At 57.0% G+C, this 20,823-nt stretch overlaps 1 protein-coding gene across 1 annotated transcript in view; it reads right to left on the bottom strand.

Moving 5' to 3' along the window:
- Positions 1-5,339: 5,339 nt before the first annotated feature.
- Positions 5,340-20,823, bottom strand: part of UHRF1 (ubiquitin like with PHD and ring finger domains 1) — a 34,834-nt gene continuing 19,350 nt past the window's right edge. The window contains exons 6-17 of the mRNA XM_077780270.1: positions 18,109-18,209; positions 17,808-17,994; positions 17,207-17,330; positions 17,011-17,118; positions 16,635-16,739; positions 15,723-15,829; positions 12,034-12,196; positions 11,821-11,958; positions 10,183-10,333; positions 9,954-10,108; positions 7,850-7,934; positions 5,340-6,827 (exon numbers count right to left, since the gene is read on the bottom strand). Coding sequence (XP_077636396.1) covers positions 6,661-6,827; positions 7,850-7,934; positions 9,954-10,108; positions 10,183-10,333; positions 11,821-11,958; positions 12,034-12,196; positions 15,723-15,829; positions 16,635-16,739; positions 17,011-17,118; positions 17,207-17,330; positions 17,808-17,994; positions 18,109-18,209 — 1,591 coding nt within the window. The 3' untranslated portion in view covers positions 5,340-6,660. The remainder of the gene's footprint in view (positions 6,828-7,849; positions 7,935-9,953; positions 10,109-10,182; positions 10,334-11,820; positions 11,959-12,033; positions 12,197-15,722; positions 15,830-16,634; positions 16,740-17,010; positions 17,119-17,206; positions 17,331-17,807; positions 17,995-18,108; positions 18,210-20,823) is intronic.

Raw genomic sequence — 20,823 nt, forward strand, 5'->3', positions numbered from 1 at the left:
GGCCGCGCGCCAGCTCCGCCCTGGCTGCCATTGGTCCCCGAGCCCACGCCCGCGCGCCCATTGGCTGTCGCTGACAGCTCCGCCCCTCCCCTCCGCCGGGCCCATCAACATCGCACGACCCGCCCCCCGCGCGCCTCGATTGGGCGGGCGCAGGCTCTGGTCTCGCCTCCCCATTGGCTTGCCGGCCGGNCCGCCACCAACCCGACGGTGGCTGGGCCTCGGATTGACAAGGACGCCTCGGGGACCGCCCAACGACCGCACCGGGGCAAGTGAGCATTGGCTTGCGGGGTGAGCCCGAGGCGCGGACTGGCTGAGGCGAATGCCAATCAGGGCCCGGGCCCCGCCCTGGTTATCAGGCAGCAACTGAGTACGTGAGACCCAGCACAACATCAGCACCAGGCCGGGGAAGTATGGGGAAGGGGTTCGAGACTCATGGCCGGAACTTGGACACAGAAGTTCCCCACTCCTTTAAATCCGGAGCTGGGAAACAGCTCCAGTGCAATCCATTTAAGCAGAAGAACTGTTGAAATGTAAAGTCCGGCAGCAAGCACCCCTCCTCTGGCCCCCAAAAGCCAAATTGTTTTCCATCACAATCAACAAACCTTTGCAGACCTGCAAGGCCCTCGGGGTAGTTAGGTGCGCTCCCCTGAGTTCCCTAACACAAGACAGTCCCTAACATCAAGGTTCTCGAAGCTCAGCGGGGCCCCCACGCCTCACAGGGACCTCGCTGGGCCTCGGTTTCCCCCGTGAAGTGGATAGGGATGGTAACCGCTCCATCCACTGCCTGCCCGTCCCCCAGGGATGTTGCAAGAATCGAGTGGGGCCAGACACGCAGAGGGTTTGAGCGAGTGGCTTCTCCTGGGTGGGCTTACCACTGTCCTTGCTGTTACTACTTGAGTAGTAGACAGTAGTGGGGGGCACACCGGCCGCAGGCAGGCGTGCAGGTCAGCAGCAGGGCTTTCCGGTAACATTGTAAATGTTATCCAAGCTGGACCCCGGGAGGTCAGGTACTTCACCCAATGCCTTCAGGGGTTACATGCTGCAGCCCGGGGTGCAGCCACTTCCAAGGCGGAGCTGCGGCCGCTGCGGGACTTTGAACTGTGTAGCAGTTTACCAAGAGGTGGTCCACACGCCCTGCCCTGGATCCATCTCCTACACACATTGGTTTGCAAGCTGCAGAATGGTCCAGAATTCTGTATCCAGAAACCCATGTTACGGACACAAACCCAGAGACCAGGGTCGTGTGGTTTCTCTAAGATCACGCATCTGGGTCAAGGCACACAGAAAGGTGGCCCTGAAGCGGAGAAAAGGACATCTTTGGATAGGGACAGATCCACACTGGCAGAAAAGAGTCGTCAGTGAGGATGTGAATCTCTTCCGGGAGGCTTTCAATTCTCACGGGACTATACTCCTACATTCCTCATGTAGTTAAAATTTAACTTTCAAGACGGGAAGTAGTAACTGCCCCAAGGAACTCCCTTTCCAGTGGGAAAAACAAACGGGCATTTAATCGTGGTGACAAGTGTATCCAAGGTGCAATAATGGAGGGGTTCCCGCCCCCCACTGATCTTTTGTTCTGCTTCTTCCAAGTTTATCCTCTAAGCCAGTAAACTCCAGGTGTTCAGATTTCAGATTCTGAAATTTTATTTTAAATTAGAGGACCTAAATAGGTTGTCAACTTCCTTATTTTGTGTAGGGAGGCTTTTTTCTATGCCATCTATTACGTCAACATCTGAACAATTGTAGAATCCAGACGGGAGGAATATTCTAGGGCTCCCCATACAATCCCACTTTTCTGTTTGAAGGTTTGCATAATGAAATGTCAGGAGAAAAGCATAATTGTTGCCATTTAATTAAAAAATGTCCTATGCAAAGTGGGAAGGCAACACTCAAGAGTTTTCAAATGGACAAATTCACACGGGGATAAATCACCTGGGTTTTCTCCAAGTCTCTGCCGACAGGTGTGCATCCCCTGAAAGGCTGGTACCGGGAGCCACACTGGCGTCTCTTCTTGAACAAGCCAGGGGCAGGGCTCTGCACCAGCCTCAGCCTGAGAGACGGAGACAGAATCCCAAGCAGGCTCCGCAGCGCAGAGCACCACGTGCGGCCCAAACCCGTGAACCGTAAGATCATGACTTGAGCCAAAACCAAGAGTCAGACTGAGCCACCCAGGCTTTTTTTTTTTTTTAACACAGCCAGGCCAGCACCTTGATTTTAGACTTTCTACTTTTTTAATTTTTTACTGTTTATTTTTGAAAGAGAGAGAAACAGAGCATGAGCAGGGGAGGAGCAGAGAGAGAGAGGGAGACACAGAATCCGAAGCAGGCTCTAGGTTCCGATCTGTCAGCACAGAGCCCGATGCGGGGCTCGAACCCAAAAACGGTGAGTCGAAGTCGGACGCTTAACTGACTGAGCCACCCAGGCGCCCCGACAACTCCTTTTTCGAAGTACATTCAGAGGAGGAATCCTAATGTACCATTTCACTCCAAGCATGCATGACACTAGACGTACGTGTAGATTTCACATTTTTGAACACACGCGCAAATATGCACACACCAGACCACCGCTCACATCTGTTTGTTTACTAAGGTGCTAGACAAAGTGGTAACTCGATAAATGAACGGAAGTGAGCAGAAAGCCGGCACAAGGCAGCATGTGCAACCCTGTCCTCGCTGCCTTCAGATCATACATAAATGTGCACGCCCCGCCTTGCTGTATCCTTGGCCAAGCCACATGATCTCATACCTCAGTAGCAAGAAGTGCTGAGACACAGAGGTGCACAAATAAAACCTGAATGTGTGAACCCCCAGGGAGCCAGGTTAGGTCTTTAGACTTTTTTTTTTCCCATATATTGTTTCCAAATGCTCCAAAGGGATCATGAGCCGATTTTATAACCTGGAGTGGAAGAAAAGAAGGTACCAGCTTTACGTTAAAAACCCAACAAGGGGCATGTGGGTGGCTCAGTACGTTAAGCATCAGACTCTTGGTTTCTTGAGCTCAGGTCATGGTTGATGGGTTTGAGCCCCACATCGGGCTCTCGGCTGATAGTGTGGAGCCTGCTTGGGATTCTCTTTCTCTCAAAATAAATAAGCTGAAAAAAATTATTAAAAAAAAAAGTCGACCAGGGGCGCCTGGGTGGCTTAGTCGGTTAAGCGTCTGACTTTCGCTTGGGTCATGATCTCACGGTTCGTGGGTTCGAGCCCCGCGTCGGGCTCTGTGCTGACTGCCGGCTCAGAGCCTGGAGCCTGTTTCAGAGTCTGTGTCTCCCTCTCTCTCTGACCCTCCCCTGCTCACGCTGTCTCTCTCTCTCTCTCTCCTAGAAATAAAAATAAAAATAAATTAAAATAAATTTAAAAAAAAGTCGACCAGGTGGGGGCAATCAGTTAAGCGTCTGACTTTTTTTTTTAAATTTTTTTTTTATGTTTTATTTATTTCTAGGAGAGAGAGAGAGAGAGAGACAGCGTGAGCAGGGGNGCCCCTCCTCCCACTCACACATAAACTTTCTCCCAAAATAAATAACTTGAAAGAAAAAAATCACAATAAAGTCAACCAGGTGTATTTAAAAAGATGGCTAGGGGCGCCTGGGGGCTCAGTTGGTTAAGCGTCCAACTTTGGCTCAGGTCATGACATCATGGTTCGTGGGTTTGAGCCCCGTGTCAAGCTCTGTGCATATAGCTCAGAGCCTGGAGCCTGTTTCAGATTCTGTGTCTCCCTCTCTCTCTGCCCTTCCTCTGCTCACGCTGCCTCTCTCTCAGAAAGAAATAAAACATTTTTTTTAATTTAAAAACATTTTTTAATGTTTTATTTTTAAGAGAGAGAGAGACAGCGTGAGCAGGGGAGNTGGTTCGTGGGTTTGAGCCCCGTGTCAAGCTCTGTGCATATAGCTCAGAGCCTGGAGCCTGTTTCAGATTCTGTGTCTCCCTCTCTCTCTGCCCTTCCTCTGCTCACGCTGCCTCTCTCTCAGAAAGAAATAAAACATTTTTTTTAATTTAAAAACATTTTTTAATGTTTTANGACAAGAACACACGGCGCTCAGGGAGGGAACCAGACACGAGGCCACGCGGGGTGTGAGTCCACGTGCGTGACGCGTCCAGCACAGGCTCCTCCACGGATGAGAAGGGGTTCGTGGGGCTCATGCCAGGGGTGGGGGACGGGGTTCTTTTTTAGGGTGAAGAATGTTCTGGAACTAGAGGAAATGGTCGCACAACTCCGAACACACTAAAAACGAGTTACCTGTACACTCTCAACAGGGGAACGTGAGGGTGACGGGAGGTGTATTGGAGTCTGGTGGTTACATAACAGCAGAAACGAAACCAGGAGAGGACGCGCCTCACGTGGGGTCACTTCTGCACGGCGGTTCCACAGACATACTTTTCTGGGGTTTGTGGTTTTTTTAAGAGATGTTGTCCTTAACTTTTAAAATGAGAGAAGCGTCCACAGAAAGCCACAAATCTCTGTGAACCCACCTCCATGTGCTCTGCCCCTGGGTGGGGCCGGCCGGGGGCCGGCTGTGCCATTTCCTCTGCGTGTTCACACTTGACATCTGATGTGGATTCATACACCACGGAAAGGACCCATTCAAGAAGTGTACAACTCAAAGGACTTGGGTACATCCACAGAGGGGTGCAGTCTCAGCAAACTGAGAACATTCTCCTCGCCCCACGAGGCAGCCCTGCCCCTTCAACTCTCTGCCCCACCCCCACCCGGCACAGTTTCAAGGGCACACCTGACATACTTCAAGGACCAAAAGGGGCAGAACGTTTCCCCGGCGATCAAGTCAGATCTGCCCGCATCCCCCTGCATCGACAGAAGGGGCGGGGAGGAGGCCGATGGGAACTGGCCCCCCCTGCAGAATTCAGCTGCGCCCTTCCCTGCAAGTCGACTGTTGAATCCACCCCATCCTTGACCTTGACTTCCACTGGAGACAGAGAGCTGTCAGGTCGTCAGTAGCCCCCTGGCACCCAGATGTCCCCAGGCCTGCAGAGACCGCGCTAGGATCGTGGGACTTCAGGCCACGTGCCTAACAGACAGGGTGGCTGTCCGTTTCCTCCTGTGTAAATGGGGACAGAATCACTCACCTCGGGGAGCGGGGAGCGAGCCCTGGTGCCAAGCCGGAAGGCGGGACTGGGCCCCTCGGCTCGGCGGCCCCGTGAAATCCCGGGCCCAACCACGCCACACGCCTTGGCATCAAGCGTGTCCTCTCCTCCGGGGACAGAGGATACCACCTCCCAGGCCTGTGTCCCGGAGCCTCGCAACGAGAACATGAAATGCCGGGACCCAAAGAGGTCCCTGCAGGAAGATGGCAAAACCCCTCGCCGACAGAAGACACGACCCCGTGCATCTGTAAAAGGCATTTATTCCGAGAACCTAAAATTTGGACAAAGAATATTGAACTGCTTAGAAAAAGCCTACACAGGATTTTGTTGTTTCTTCCTAATACAGTAACAACCTAACAAAAGGAAAAAAGAAAGACTTTTTAAAACAATACCACTCCAGTTTGTCTGCAGATATGGGATTTAAAATATTCCTGTTCTATTGAGGTAAAAGCTGCAAACTTTGGTAAAGTTAGAAAAATTAACAAATCATTCCCCAAAAAAATACAAAAAAGAAAAAAAAACAACAAAACCATGAAACACAACCAAATCCTAAGTTATAGCTTTCTTGGTACATATACAATAACTACAAAAAAAATTTCATTCAGAAAAAAGTACTTAAAAAAAATTCCCTCTTAGAATTCTCAATCGGGGAGTTGAAAATTCAGCGGGAAGGATGGACAAGGGTGAAACTGGCCCCGCACACTCGGCCGGTGTCGGGAAAAGCAGGGTAACCACAGTTTCAGGACCTGGTGGCATATTTTCAACAAGTCAGTGCTACGAGGGGGGCCCACGTTTACAACAAAAGACAAGACCCAAAGGCACTTGAACATGGCTTCGAACGTTCGCTTCCGCGGTGCACCACGCGAAACGCCGCACTCGGCCGCTCGCCCAGCCTTGCGCAGAAGGGTCCAGAGGCGGCGGCTTCGAGCGGCTTCTGCCCGCTTACCCCCGGGAGAGGAAGCTCAGCGCGCGGGGCTGCCGTGAGAAAGCGAACTTAGGGGGTGGCTTTGGGGCCGGAGGGGACTTTTCGTCTTCTCGCCACCTTCCCCGTGGGTGACGGCAGGGCCGGCCACACCTGGGCCACCAGCAGGCACCGTGGTCCGGGAGATGCGCTCGCTTTCAACATCGGAGGCCAAACTCAGGCACCTTGAAAAAGATTGTTCTGGGCGCCTGGGCGCCTTCTTGCTCGGCGGCGGCCGGAACTTCTGGGAACCTGGCGCCGGGAACACAAGCAGCCTTCACGCCAAGGCGTTTTGAATTCCATCTTCGGAAAGAAAAACTTTTTTTGTTTGTTTTTTTGCTGATAAACTGCAGGCTTTGTATTTTTTTAAAACCAAAATACAACACTGAGAAGTCCAACTTTCTTTCCTTCTTTCTTCGAGCCGTAATACAAACTCCGGAAAACACATAGGTTAAAAAAAAAATAAAACCGGGAAGACAAGGCTTTTTAGGGAGTGGAGGAAAAACTACCTGTTTAAGTTAAGCCCACTAAAAACAGAGGGGACAAAGACCCCTGGGACATGTTTCTTTAAAAAAAAAACTACCGGCGAGAAGCGTCGGAGCATCACCGGCCGCTGCCGTAGCCGGGGAAGAGCTGGTTGAGGACGGCCTGCAGCGGCTGGTTCACCTGCATGGCGTAGCTGCGGCCAAGGTCATAGCGGCAGGCCGGGCAGCTGAACACCTGGGCCCTGAAGGACCTGTCCAGGCAGTCCTGCAAGACAGAGGGAGGGGGTGAGCAGCACCGTCCCAGGCAGCCACCCGCGTCCCTGACGACAGAGTGAGCATCAATTACCTACTTCTCACAGCGTCCAGAGGCCTCTCCTGACCATGCGTCTCACTTTCTACCTCTAGCCTGACCGCCCTGGGGCCCCTCAAAGACCCGGAGCTCACCCTGGCCTCCAGGCCCTGGCACTTAGGTCGCACTGCCAATCAGGCCTGCCCTCTGGCTCTCCCGTCACTCATGCCTCAGCTCAAGTCACCTCCTCGGAGGACCTTCCCGGATGACCCTTGAGTATCATAAGCGGCCCCACCCTTTTTTAGGGAGGAGGAGGGAGCACACAATCAGGAGGGGCAGAGAGAGGGGGACACAGAATCTGAAGCAGGCTCTGCAGTGTCTGCACGGAGCCGGATGCTGGGCTCAAACTCACCAACCAGGAGATCACGAGCTGAGCCAAAGCCAGATGCTCAGCCGAGCCACCCAGGTGCCCCTCACCCTACCTGTCTTCACATGGCACCTTCCCTCTCCAGGAATCATCTACTAATGTCCTCGTGTGACACAGACTAGACACTCCCCACCAGCACCAAGCACAGGACCACCGCGCACAGTGCGTGTCCCACAAACCGGAGCCGAGGGCAAGACAGGGGGAAAGGCAGGCTCGCTGGCTCACAGCCAGACTTCCGGCTTCAAACTCAATTCTCAACCGAGCAGCCCCCGGAGCAGAAAGCCGAGTGGGGAGAGCCACCCGCCCTCAGAAACAGCCGGGCGCCGCGTCAACAGGAGGCGGCCTGCTGGTGCCACGGCACATCTGCCGCGTGCAGGCCGTGGCCTCTTCTGAGTTGTGAGACTCCTGAATCCTGTCCACTAAAGTCTACGGCCTGGACTCCAGGGGCGAAAGGCAGTTCTTTCTGCTCAACATGACCGAGATTCAGCTCCACATTCAAAAATCTGGTCATGGACCCCTGTATTATTCACAGAAGCCAGACACAGAGGACACGCCCTGTGTGACCCCACAGGGGGTCCCTAGAGGCAGCCCCTANGGTCGTGATGGGACGAAACACCAGCTCCTGGCAGCAAATGCACTGGAACGTCTCCTCCACTTTGCTAAGAAACTTCTGAAACTGGAGGAAGGAGAGCGTGTGAGCCGACCCCACTGCTGCCCGTGCCAGAGCGGCAGCTCCCCCCAGGCGTACCCACGTGGGGCGGCGGCAGCGGTCGCCCACGTCACGCAAGGAAGCCGAGGCCCGGAGAGGCGGGCTGTGCCCGGGCCACACCAGCTGCGGGTCCGGAGCGGGCTTGACAGCGGCCCTGTGGGGACGCATCTCCTCCGTCGACAGAGCTCGGAGGCCAGGGGCGGGGGGACCCAGGTGGGCCAGGCAGGCGCAGGAACGCCCCAGCAGAGCCGGGGAGGGGCCGGCCCGGAAGGCTCCGCGGGGAAGGGGACTTGGAGGGCGCACGGCCAGCTGAGTCACGGCCCGCAGGGCGCCACATGTGAATCCTAGGACTTGTGCGTGTCACCTCGTGAGGCTGATGGCGTTCGCAGATGGGGTTACGGACCCTGAGACTGGACACCATCCTGAGTGATCCAGGTGGCCCAATGTCATCACAAGGGTCCCTGAGAGAGGGAGGCGGAGGCCGGGCCCGGGTGCTGGAGCCAAAGACGCAGCGCCCCAGATGCTGGGAGGCCCGGGAAATGGGTCCGCCCTGGGCCCCAGAAGAGCCAGCCCGGCCCACACCTGGCTGTACAGATTCGTGTCGTTTGGACTTCCAGCTGTGCGGTCGTGTTCCCGGCTGCCCCAGGGGTTCCGTGCACAAGCACTGTGGGGAAGGTCCTTGAAGCTGAGGGAACCATGAGGGCAAAGGCCTCACGGCAGGATGGCTAGGACCCAGAGAGCCTGGGCGGCTCAGCCGCTTATGCATCTAACTTGAACCTGCCCGTCGAGCCTGCTGGGGATGCTCTCCTTCCCTCGCTCTCTGCCCCCACTCACTCACTCTCAAACAAATTCGGGGCACCTGGGTGGCTCAGTGGGTTAAGTGTCCGACTTCATCTCAGGTCATGATCTCACAGTTCGTGGGTTTGAGCCCCGCATCGGGCTCTGGGCTGAAACTCGGAGCCTAGAATCCACTTCTGATTCTGTGTCTCCCTCTCTCTCTACCCCTCCCCCACTCATACTCGGTCTCTGTCTCAAAAATGGATACACTATGAAAAAAATTTTTTAGTGGCGCCTGGGTGGCTCAGTCAGTTAAGCGTCTTACTTAGGCTCAGGTCATGATCTCACAGTTCAAGGATTCGAGCCGTGTCGGGCTCTGTGCTGGCACCTCAGAGCCTGGAGCTGCTTCGGATTCTGTGTCTCCCTCTCTCTCTGCCCCTCCCCTGCTCACACTGTCTCTCTCTCTCGGTAAAACATTTAAAAAAAATTTTTTTTTAAATAAATAAACTCAAAAAAAAAAGGACCTCCGAGTCCACAGGCAGGCTCAGACGGTACATGCCAGGCTCCAGAGTGAGGCGTGGGCAGTGGTCCGAGGCCACCGAGCGGCTCCCTGGCGGTGACGAGTCCGCGCCACTCACCACACTCAGGACGATGCAAACGGCAGGCCTGCTTCAGAGGCCGCTGAGCGGGCCGAGCGCAGGGCGCCCTCGTGAGCAGCGGTCCGGCGCGCAGGATGGCGCCCCAGGCAGGAAAGCTGGGGGCGGGCAGGGCCACCGAAGCGGAGGCACCGCCACGTCCACGCGCAGGGCAGCGGACAACCCGGGGCGGCCCCCCCACCTCCACCTCAGGAAGGACGGACGTCCTGCCACCACGTGGACAGATCTGGAGGACACTGTGCGCGGCGACAGAAGCCGGACACAGAGGACACGTCCCGCGTGACCCCACTCACAGGGGGTCCCTAGAGGCGTCCCATCCACAGAGACGGAGAGTGGATGATGGGAGCCGGGGGTGGCGCGAGGGCGGGGAGTCCGTGTTTCGTGGGGACCCGGTCTCTGTCTGCAGAGGTGGAAAGTTCTGGAGATGGATGGTCGCAGCAGCGGCTGCACAGCGAGGAGCGTGCTTGGTGCCGCTGAGCCGTGCCCCGAACGCAGGGACGACGGGGAACCCTCTCCATCCGCCACATCAGCAGGGATGGGGGGGGGCACTCACCGGGCCGTCTTTGAGCGACTTCAGGATCTCGCTCCACAGCTTAGCGTTGCTCTCGTCCTCCTTGATGAGGCTGCTCTGCTGGGCCGTGAGGCTGTAGGGCTCCACCTTGCTTTTCTTAGGGGTCCCTCGCGGGGACCCAGCCCCCGTCTTCCCACCTGAGGGGACAGGGCCGAGCGGGTGAGGGCGACGGCCGAGCGGGCACGCGGCTGCCGCCCGCAGAGACACCCACCTCCGGACTTGCACTTGCGCTTGCCCTTGCCCTTCCTGGGGGGTGTGAGGTCCCCGTCCTCGTCAGCGCCCTGCTCGGCCTCGGCCTCCCTCTTGCTGTTCTCCTTCTCCTTCTCCCTCCTGGCCCGCGCCTCCAGGTAGCCTTCCGGGTACTGCAAGGCGGCCAAGCGGGTGGTGAGACGCACAGAGTCCGGGGGCCCGGGGCGGCTGCCTCCGCCAGCGCCCCTTCGGCCACCTCGCCCCGTCGACATCCCGTCCCCGGGCCCCACTCTGGCCTCCAAGACTCCTCCCCACGGCTCGGCCTCCGGGAGCCGCAGGCAAATAAACCTCCCGAGGAATGAAAGTGCTGAGGACGCAACGTGCGCCTGACGGGGGCGCAGCTGCGGAGCAGGGGGAGGCACGGAGGGCGCCTCGCAGCAGATCCAGCAAGTGAGAGCGTCTACTTAGCACCCTCGCTACTGTTGTTAAAGGTTTCTTTCTGAGAGAGACCGATCATGTGAGTGAGTGAGCGAGCGAGCGAGCGAGCGAGCGAGGGAGGGACAGAGCGAGACAGGATCCGAAGCAGGCTCAGCACAGGTCCTGACGCAAGGCTGAAGCCACGACCCGTGGGATGAAGACCTGAGCAGAAGCCGGACGGTCAGCCACCCGAGCCCCCCAGGGACCTTACGGTTTCCCTGAGAGGGGGGCAAACGCTTCCTGTGAGGCGCCAGGCCGCGGGATCTGCAGCTTGAGCCCAGAGAGCAACGGGCGGGCGCGACTGGGCCCCCGGAGAACTTCATTTACGACAAAATGGCCCTGAGGCCCTTACTCGCCAACCCCATTGAGAGCAGCCTGGGGCTCCCCTGCGGTCCCACGGGCACTACCAGGTGAGAGCCCCATGCCCGCGACACTGCCAGGCCCATGGGACTCCCCGGCGCTCTGGCGGGAGGCCGTCGCGCTTCCTTAGCAACGCGAATGCTAAGTCACCAACACTCCGGGAGCGGGGGCTCCGTCCCCGGCTGTTCATCTCCCCGGTTCTAAGTCTCTGAAATTCTCCGAGGTACAAACATGTTTGAAAGTCGACTCTATGCTGACCGCCCTCCAGGGGAGATGCTCTCTGATCTCAGGAGCAATTAGGGTTCCTTAAATAGCCCCACGTGGCCTTCTCTACCGTGCAGCCGAGGCGCGCCCCGCCCCGGGTGAGCCCTCGGAGGTGGGAGCCCGGGCTGCTAGGCGGAGGTGAGCGAGTGCTCCGAGGGAGCCCTCCTCCCCTACATCACAGCGGCGGCGTGGGTTTGCTTGGAGGCCGCATGGAGCCTGGTGAAAAGGAAGAGACCAGCTTCCACGCACACGGCTCTGAGGAGGAAGCGTGGGTCTCCGCCCTCCAACCGTGAACACACAGCCTGCCCACCCCCAAAACCCACCGAAGAGTCCGAAAGGTGCAGCCAGGTGCCAAGGAGTCATCTAAGATCATCGCAGAAAGCGGGGAGAGCTGCCGGCCGAGAAGGCAGGCCCAGCCGGCCGGGCCCGCGCCACCCAAGCTCCCCGAGGCGGGCCCCGCCCCCTCCCCAGCGGCCGGCCAGGAGACAAGGCCCCACGCGGGACAGTGCTTGCTGAGGCAGCCACGCGGCGGCCGACGGGTAGGGGCGGCAGGACGCACCTGCATGGTCAGCCCCAGCTTCTTGATGCGGTCCTTGCCCTCCTTCGTCCAGGGCCCGGGCTCGGCGTCATCCCTCCGCAGCAGGTAGCGCCACACCAGGAAGCCGGACTTCCCCTTCTCTGGCCAGTACCTCACAACCTGCGGGAAGCGCAGTCAAGGTCAGCCACGTCTGAGGCCGCACGGGGCCGCACGGGGCCGGACAGGGTCACTCACCTTGTAGATGCCGTCGTACCGGTTGCCCTCGGCGGGGGCGTATTTGCTGTGCTTCCGGCCCTTAACGTTCCGCACGACCCGCACCGGCTTCCCCGACCGCCAGTCCTTGGCCTCGGCCCCTTTGCGGTCGTTGATGGGGGCGCTACAGTTCAGGGCCAGCGCCCTGCGGGGAGAGCGCGGCCCCGTGAGGGACAGGTCGTGTGGCGTCCCCCCAAAAAAGAGGCTCACTCTCTCCCCCCTAGGACCTATGACTGACCTCTGGAAAGAGGGTGCTGCAGACGCACCAAGGTCACAGATCAGAGTGGACTAGTGTGGCCCAAAATGTCCTCATGAAAAAAAGGTAACGGGGGCGCCTAGGGAGCTCAGTCAGTTGAGTATCCGACTCCTGGTTTCGGCTCAGGTCACACACGTGATCTCACAGTTCAGGAGTTCGAACCCCAGGTCGGGTTCTGGGCAGACAGTGCAGAGCCTACTCGGGATTCTGTCTCTCTCGGGTCTCTCTGCCCCTCCCCCACTTGCTGTCTCTCTCAAAATAAATTTTGAAAGCTTTAAGAAAATTATTTTAAAAAAGAAAGGAAAGGGTAACAGAGGCACAGCACCCGGAGGAGAAGGCCACGTGAAGGAGGCAAAGGCTGGAGGGTCACACCCGCGAGCCACGGGACACAAGAGACCGCCAGCGGCCACCAGCAGCCGGAAGAGGCCGGCAGGGGGGGGTCCTCCCCCACCGGCTTCACAGGAAGCGCGGCCCTGCCGACCCGTGGATTTCAGGGTTTGGCCTCGAGAAAGACACAAGAACAAATCCCTGTTGTTTAATAAACCCCCGTTCGCGGGGTTTTACGGCAGGAGCCACAGGACATGAAGGCACCGCGGGGAGATGTGCGAACCCAGGCGGGGCCCGTGGGGCCGATGCAGCAAGGGGCACGGAGTCCCAGGACAAGCTGACCGGGGGTCAGGCTCAGCACAGACGCACTTCCCACGGGACAACTGCAGAGACGGGTGTCCAGCGCTCACCCTGCCTGCGAGCTCAGGGTGGGCGGCACGGTGGGCGCCTCTCCCGAGCAAGGGCCTCAGCCCCACCCACACCCAGATGCTCCGCCACACAAGCAGCCGCTTGCAAAACACACTCCCCCTTCTTGGAATTTAGTTATTTATCCCGCAATTTTGTCTATTTACTGAGGTTCCTTTATTAGAGAGAGAGAGAGAGAGAGAGAGAGAGAAAGTGTACGCCCACAAGCAGAGGAGGAACAAGGAGAATCCCAAGCAGGTTCCACGTCACCAGCGCAGAGCCCGACGCGGGACTCGAACCCACGAACCTCAAGATCATGACTTAGCTGAAGTCAGATGCTCAACCGACTGAGCCCCCCAGGCGCCCCTGATTTTGCAGTTTTAGATACTGGTCTGACAAATGTCACTACGTATAGGGGCGCCAGGGTGGCTCGGTCAGTTAAGCGTCTGACTTCCGCTCAGGTCAGGATCTCGTGGTTCATGGGTTTGAGCCCCGAGTCGGGCTCTGTGCTGACAGCTTGAAGCCTAAAGCTGCTTCAGATTCCGTGTCTCCCTCTCTCTCTGACCCTCCCGTGCTCACGCGCTCTCTCTCTCAGAAATAAATAAAACATTAAAAAAAAGTTGACTCTTGATTTCAGCTTAGGTCATGATCTTGCATGAATTCAATCGTGAATTCAAGCCCCACATCAGGCTCTGTGCCGACACTGGCAAGCCTGCTTGGAATGGTCTCCCCCTCTCTGTTCCGCATCCCCACTGACACACGCTCACTCGCGCTCTCTCTCTCTCAAGATAAATAAAAATAAACTTTAAAAATAAAATCTTGAAAACATATGTGGGTCACTATGTGTAAAATTTTCATGCTCTTGTGTCTTACAAACACATTTTCAAAGTAGAATTACAGAGTCCTGGGAAAGAACTTTTTTTTAAATTTTTTTTTTTTAATTTATTATTTCTAGGAGAAAGAGAGACAGCGTGAGCAGGGGAGGGTCAGAGAGAGAGGGAGTCACAGACTGAAACAGGCTCCAGGCTCTGAGCTGGCAGTCAGCACAGAGCCAGACGCAGAGCTCGAACCCACGAACCACGAGATCATGACCTAAGCGAAAGTCGGACGCTTAACCGACTAAGCCACCCAGGCGCCCCAAGAACATTTTTCCTTTTAAAGGAGAAGGGTTTTTGTTTTTTGGTTTTATTTTTGAGAAAGAGCATGAGCGGGGGAGGGGCAGAGAGAGGGGGAGACACAGAATCTGAAACAGGCTCCAGGCTCTGAGCTGTCAGCACAGAGCCTGAGACGGGACTCGACTCCACAAACCGTGAGATCATGACCTGAGCCCAAGTCGGACACTAAACCAACTGAGGCCCCCAGGCACCTCAAAAAAGAACATTTTCAAGGCTCTCCATATGTAAAGAACTTTCTGGGACAACGGCACCCATTTGTATTTTTCTTTTTTGAGAGAGAGACAGAGTACAAGTGAGTGAGGCGCAGACAGAGAGAGAGAGAATCCCACAAGGGACAGTGAGAGAGGGAGGAAAAGTGGCGGAGAGAGGGAGAGGGAGAGAAAATCCCAAATCGAGTGTACCCAATATGGGGCTCGAACTCATGAACCACAAGACCAAGACCTAAGCCAAAGTCAGCTGCTTAAACAGACCGAGTCACCCAGCCCCCCCCCCCCCCCTTTGTCTNCCCCCATTTGTATTTCTACCAACAGTGGAATACTATTCTAGGTCTTGACATTTCTCAACGTTTTAGAGGTTTGGGCCAATTTTACAGGGAAAACTAACAGGATCTTACCATTGCTTCAATTTGTATTTCTTTGATTACAACACTGAGTACACTTTCACGGTCGTGAGGGATCTGCCTTTCTCTTGCGAATGATTTAGGTCATTTGCCCGTCCCTATTAGCTTTTCTCATTGGTTTGAAACAGCTCTTTATGTCTTAAAACACAACCATCACGTATCACGTGTGTAGCAGACCTCTCCCCCAAACAGTCCTCTGCCTTTCCATTCTACCGTATGGGTGTTATTGATACAATTTATAACATATAGGTCATCACATCTCTTTTTCTTCAGTTTCATGATGTTTTTGTGCTGACAAAGTCAGTCCCCAACCTTCAGTCTGGAGTCAGCGATCTCTGGCCCGCTACTTGGTTTTGCAAATAAAGGTTTACTGAAATACATGCATGCGTATTCACTTACATGGGCCCTGTGGCTGCTTTCGTGCCACGAGAGTAGCATCGCATGGTTACGACAGAGACTGTGGGGCTCAAAAAGCCAAAGAGACCTAGAACGTGGCCTTCGACGGAAAAACTTTGCTTTAACGCATCTGAAGGACTTCAGCAAACAGAAAGGACAAGCCGGTGTTTGCCATCCCTACAATCTACCACACTCTTGCAGGGGAGGGGAGAGGGAGATAGAGAGAAAGGGAGACCGGGTCCGAAGCAGGCTCGTTACTGACAGCAGAGAGCCTGACCAATGCGGGGCTTGAACTCGGAACTGTGAGATCATGACCTGGGTTGAAGGTGGCTTAACCCAGTGAGCCACTCAGGTGCCCCTCCGGCACACTCTTACTGGGACTCTAACCTCCTCGCCAGGACACCCCAAAACAGAACCAACCCCCGCCCCGTGCAGCCGCCGGAGGATGAGGCAGAAGCACGCTGGCAGAGAAACAAAAGCCGCTTCCACAAACCTGTTCGTGTTTGTGAGCTTCTGGTCACAAGACTGTTCTGCGGTCCGCTTGTTGCCGGAAAGATCTCGACCACCACTGCCCGTGTACGTGAAAGAATTCCCGTGGTCCTGAAACAGAGGACAGCCTGAGCCCTCCACACACAGGGGAGGAGACTCCACCAAAAACGAGCCCACACACACCCGTCAGGATGTCCGCGGCCAAGGACACAGAAAATGACACACGCAGACAAGGACATGGAGAAACCGGGACGCCGGGGGGAACCAGTAAGGACGCAAACTGGCACCGACACGTGGAAAATAGCACGAAGCTTCCTCAAAAATTTATAAACAAAATGACTGCACGATGTGGCAGTCCCTCATCAGGTCTACACCCGAGAGAAAACTGGGCAGGCCCACTTCCGGGTCCACCCCCGCCGAGAACTGAAAACAGGGTCTCAAGATGTCAGCACAGCCACGTTCAGAGCAGCAGGATTCACAATAGCTGAACCTGGAAACAACCCAAGCGTCCCTGACGGACGAAGGATTCAGTGTGTCCGTCTGCACGCCGGATGGGACCCGGCCTCGGGAAGGGGGGACGTCCTGCCACCCTGTGGACGGACCCAAAGGACACTGTGCACAGTGACAGGAACCAGACACAGAAGGACACGTCCTGTATGACCCCAGCACAGGGGGTCCCCAGAGGCGTCCCGTCCACAGAGACAGAGAGTAGACGGTGGGAGTCGGGGAGTCTGCGCCTCATGGGGACAGAATCTCAGTTTGGGGACATGGAAGGTTCTGGAGACAGATGGGGGGGCGGCTGCACGGAGCGTGCTTGGTGCCACGGAGCCATGCACCTGAAGACGGTGACGACAGCAAGCTTACGTGCACTTCCTGCACTTTTTTTTAAGAAACTGGAACACGCCCCCCCACTCACCACGTCGTCCTCGTATCCGCCCGCCAGGACCAGCGAGTAAGCCCCGTCGTTGCTCCGGCCGTGGATGCCCGCCACGTGAGGCCGGTGGACCCCCGACTCACTGACCTGCAAACACCAGCAACACATGAACGCCATCTCTGGGCCTGCCTGCCGTGGAGACGCCTGACCCGCACCCCTCGCTCCCTCCTGCTCTCAAAGCCAGCGGCGGGGCTCTTCTGCCCGAGGCGTCCTCACCCCTGTGAGAGCCTGTCCCCCACCCCCCGCGTCTGGCCTGAAGCCCAGCCCTGGCACCTGCCCTCGGGGTGGCCCTCGCCCAGCGGCCTGTGAGGGCACAGAACCCGTCGGCCGAGCCCCAGAGCCTGGGCGGTCGGGGTACCTGGACTCGGAACCTCCACATGGTGCCCACGGGGATGCCTGGGATGGGGCCGTAGTGGTTGGACGGGACGATGGTGCACTCCTTGGTGCGGCCCACGCATGCCATGCCCTGCGCGTCCAGAAGCAGAGGGGAGAGCGGTGTGAGCGCCCGTGGAGCGGGGAGGGCGGCAGGGGTGCAGGGCACGGGGCCGCCTCACCTTGCCCCAGTCCCGCTGTGAGGAGGACGTGGCCGACGCCATCTTCGCCTTCTTCTTGCTCTCTTTCAGCTTCTCGCCCGCCAGCACCACCTCGCTGGCGTCGTTGCGACACTCAGGGCAGTACCTGTGACGGCAGGGACGTCACCCCCTGCCCACGCCGGCCCCCCGACTCCCTGCCGTCCTGCACCGGGCGGGGATGCCATTTAAACTTAAATTCCTGAACACGAAACGAGAAGTCGAGCTCACGTGTGGCCAGTGACCCCACTGGGCGTCGCAGCACGAGAACACCCCCCTCGCCACAGGGCGCACTGCTGCACGGTCCCTCTCCTCGGGAATCTGAGCAGCCTCCGCACCAGGACAGTAAATCCAGCTGCGACCCGGGACACACCGGGGAAATGCGACGGCACCTGCTCGCTGCCGCAGACTCGGTTTCCCCACCTTGACAAGGGCCGCGTGTGGGGACAAGAGCCACGCGGCCTGCAGCTACACCTCCGTGCCAGGTCAGGCTCCCCAGCACCGAGCCAAGCCCGTCACCGCCCTCCTGTCCACGCGGACACGCGTGCGGCCCGGAACCCGCCCAGCCCCCCCCGCCCCCACTCACCACTCGTCCTCCTTGGGGATGCTGCTGAGGGGCGGCCGCAGGCAGTAGGTGTGGAAGGCCATGTCGCACTCGTCGCACAAGAGCTGCTTGTCGGGGTCCTGCTTGCCCCCGCACAGGTGGCAGGCGCACACGCGGCAGGCCTTGCTCTCGTCGTCCCTGCAGTGCCTGCAGGAGGGCCCGCTCTTCCCTGTGCAGGGAGGCAGCGCGGGCTCAGCGCCAGGGCTGGAGCTGGGCCGGGCGCCGCCACCCCCCCGCCCCACACCTGACGGGGAGCACCCGGACGGGCAGGATCCGAACTCACTTCTCATCGGGTTTTCCACCACGGGGCTCCCCTCGCCCGGGCGCTCGATCTTGAACACCTCGTCCACGAAGATGATCCGACAGTCATTGATGGAATCGTCCCTGTGAGGCAGAAGCCGTTAGAACCTTCCAGCGGGCCAACCCGCCCGGGGGGCTTTGGGGGGACCCCGCCACCTAACACATTCTCCAAGCGTATTAACACCTCTGACTCCAATTCTCCCTGGCCGCCCCCTCCTCCCCGTTCAAGTCCAACTGAATCAGACCAGACAAAAACGACCCACACACCAGGGGTTCGTTACCAGCTGCATCCGAGAGAAGAGCGCCTAACCTTGCAGCCAGAAGGCCCATCCAACCAGGCCCCACACACAACACCCACGGGTCAAGTCTCATCAGTGCCAGGCCTCAAACTACAAGAACTCCGAGAGCTTCGGGGCGCCTGGGTGGCTTTGTCGATTAAGCGTCCGACTTTCTCTTGGGTCATGATCTCGCGGTTCGTGGGTTCGAGCCCCACGTCGGGCTCTGTGCTGACTGCCAGCTCGGAGCCTGGAGCCTGTTTCAGTCTGTGACTCCCTCTCTCTCTGACCCTCCCCTCCTCACGCTGTCTCTCTCTCTCTCTCCTAGAAATAAATAAAACATTAAAAAAAAAGAAAAACTCCGACAGCTTCAAGTGACCCCAGTGAGGAGCACCGGGTGGCTCAGTCAGTTAAGCCTCCAACACTTTTTTTTTTTTTAATGTTTGAGAGAGTAAGAGCACAAGCAGGGGAGGGGCAAAGAGAGAGACAGACACAGAATCCGAAGCAGCTCCAGGCTCCGAGCTGTCACCAGAGTCCGACACACAGCTCAAAGCCACGAGATGATGACCTGAACCGAAGTCAGATTCGAAACCGACTGAGCCACCCACGTGACCCTAAGCATCTGACTCTTGATTTCAGCTCAGGTCATGAGATCGAGCCCTGCATCAGGATCCAAGCTCAAAATATAAATAGACATAAAAAAAAAAATGACCCCCAGGAATCCATCTAACAACTACATCAAAAACATCCAATGGCAACTGAATTTGGTCACAAACACGGGCCACCTGGGGAACTCTGTTTCCTGAGAACCATTCTGAAAAAGTACAAACAGATGGAACCAGAGATGCCTGGGGAGGCTCAGTCGGTTAAGCACATGACTGGCTCAGGTCAGGAGACTGGTTTGTGAGTTCAAGCCCCACATCGGGCTCTGTGCTGACACTGAAGAGACTGCTTGGGATTCTCTCTCTCCCTCTGTCTCTGCCCCTCCCCCACTTGCACTCTTCCTCTCAAAATAATAAATAAGCTTTAAAAAAAAAAAAAAGGACCAGTGGCACCTCTGTGGCTCAGTTGAGCATCCAACTTCGGCTCAGGTCATGATCTCACAGTTTTTGAGTTCAAGCCCCACATCGGGCTCTGTGCTGACAGCTCAGAGCCTGGAGCTGCTTCGGATTCTGTGTCTCCCCTTCTGTCCCTCCCCCACTCATGCACTCTCACGCTCTCTCTCAAAAATAAACATTAAAAAAAAAGTGGATGGAATTGATGGGAATGCATTTGACTAACTCAACAGGCACCGAATGTTATTTCAACCCCTGAGACCGTTAGAGCCCTGGTAGCGAGAGCTACTGCACGTTCTCTCCAGCAAAGTCCTGCCGCCCAGCATGTCACACTCCCGCACGTCTCTGCACGTGCCAGCCACGTCTCAGTGCTCGACAGCACAAGCGGCCACAGCCACAGCCCAGATCGCCCGGCCACTTCACAGGACGCCCGGGGAGAGGGCGCGTAGGAGGCGGCGCGGTGCCGTGCGGCAGGCAAAACCCCAGCCGCGGGACCAGCACGGCTGCTTCCTCATCAGAGGGCCTGGTAGGGAAGCGGGAGGGAGAGGAAAGGCCCGGAGGTGGCAAGGTAACAGCGGCTCGGACGCTACGCAGCAGCCTCCTCTGCACGCGTCACGCCATCGATCCCGGCCTAACGGGCGGCTGCGAGGGGAAAACAGGCCAATGACTGAACAGGTGACTAAGAAATCAGGCCCAGGGCGCCTGGCTGGCCCTGGCGGGGCGACTGCGACTCTCGATCTTGGGGTCGTGGGCTCGAGCCCCACATTAGGTAGCACAGAGACTACTTAAAATGAATAAATTAAAAACTTAAAAGAATGGGGCGCCTGGGTGGCTTAGTCGGTTAAGCGTCTGACTTTCGCTTGGGTCATGATCTCGCGGTTCGTGGGTTCGAGCCCCGCGTCGGGCTCTGTGCTGACTGCCAGCTCAGAGCCTGGAGCCTGTTTCAGTCTGTGACTCCCTCTCTCTCTGACCCTCCCCTGCTCACGCTGTCTCTCTCTCGTAGAAATAAATAAAAATATTAAAAAAAAAAAAAAAACTTAAAAGAATTACGATTCATCTTCACGTTGTGCTGATACCGCTGCACCCAAGTCTCTCAGAAAGAGTCACTTAAGGAAATAAACCACAGGACACGATGGATGAGAGGGCTCAACGCTCGGCGCCACCTTGGGAGCGGGGGCGGCAGCACGGCCACCTGAAAGAAAGGGGAGACCCCGCTGCTGGCAGACGCGCCCTGACCGGGCAGGGAAGGCGGCTCTTCACACGGGCAGGAAGTCCCACAGGAAGGCGTCTCAGGAGCAGAGGAGAGAGAACAGGAAGAGCGAGCGGAACTGTGGGGGTGTACGCGGCCTGTCCTCCGACGCCATCTCC

This window comes from Crocuta crocuta, unplaced genomic scaffold, assembly GCF_008692635.1.
Source record: "Crocuta crocuta isolate KB4526 unplaced genomic scaffold, BGI_CrCroc_1.0 scaffold110, whole genome shotgun sequence".
NCBI lineage: Eukaryota > Metazoa > Chordata > Mammalia > Carnivora > Hyaenidae > Crocuta > Crocuta crocuta.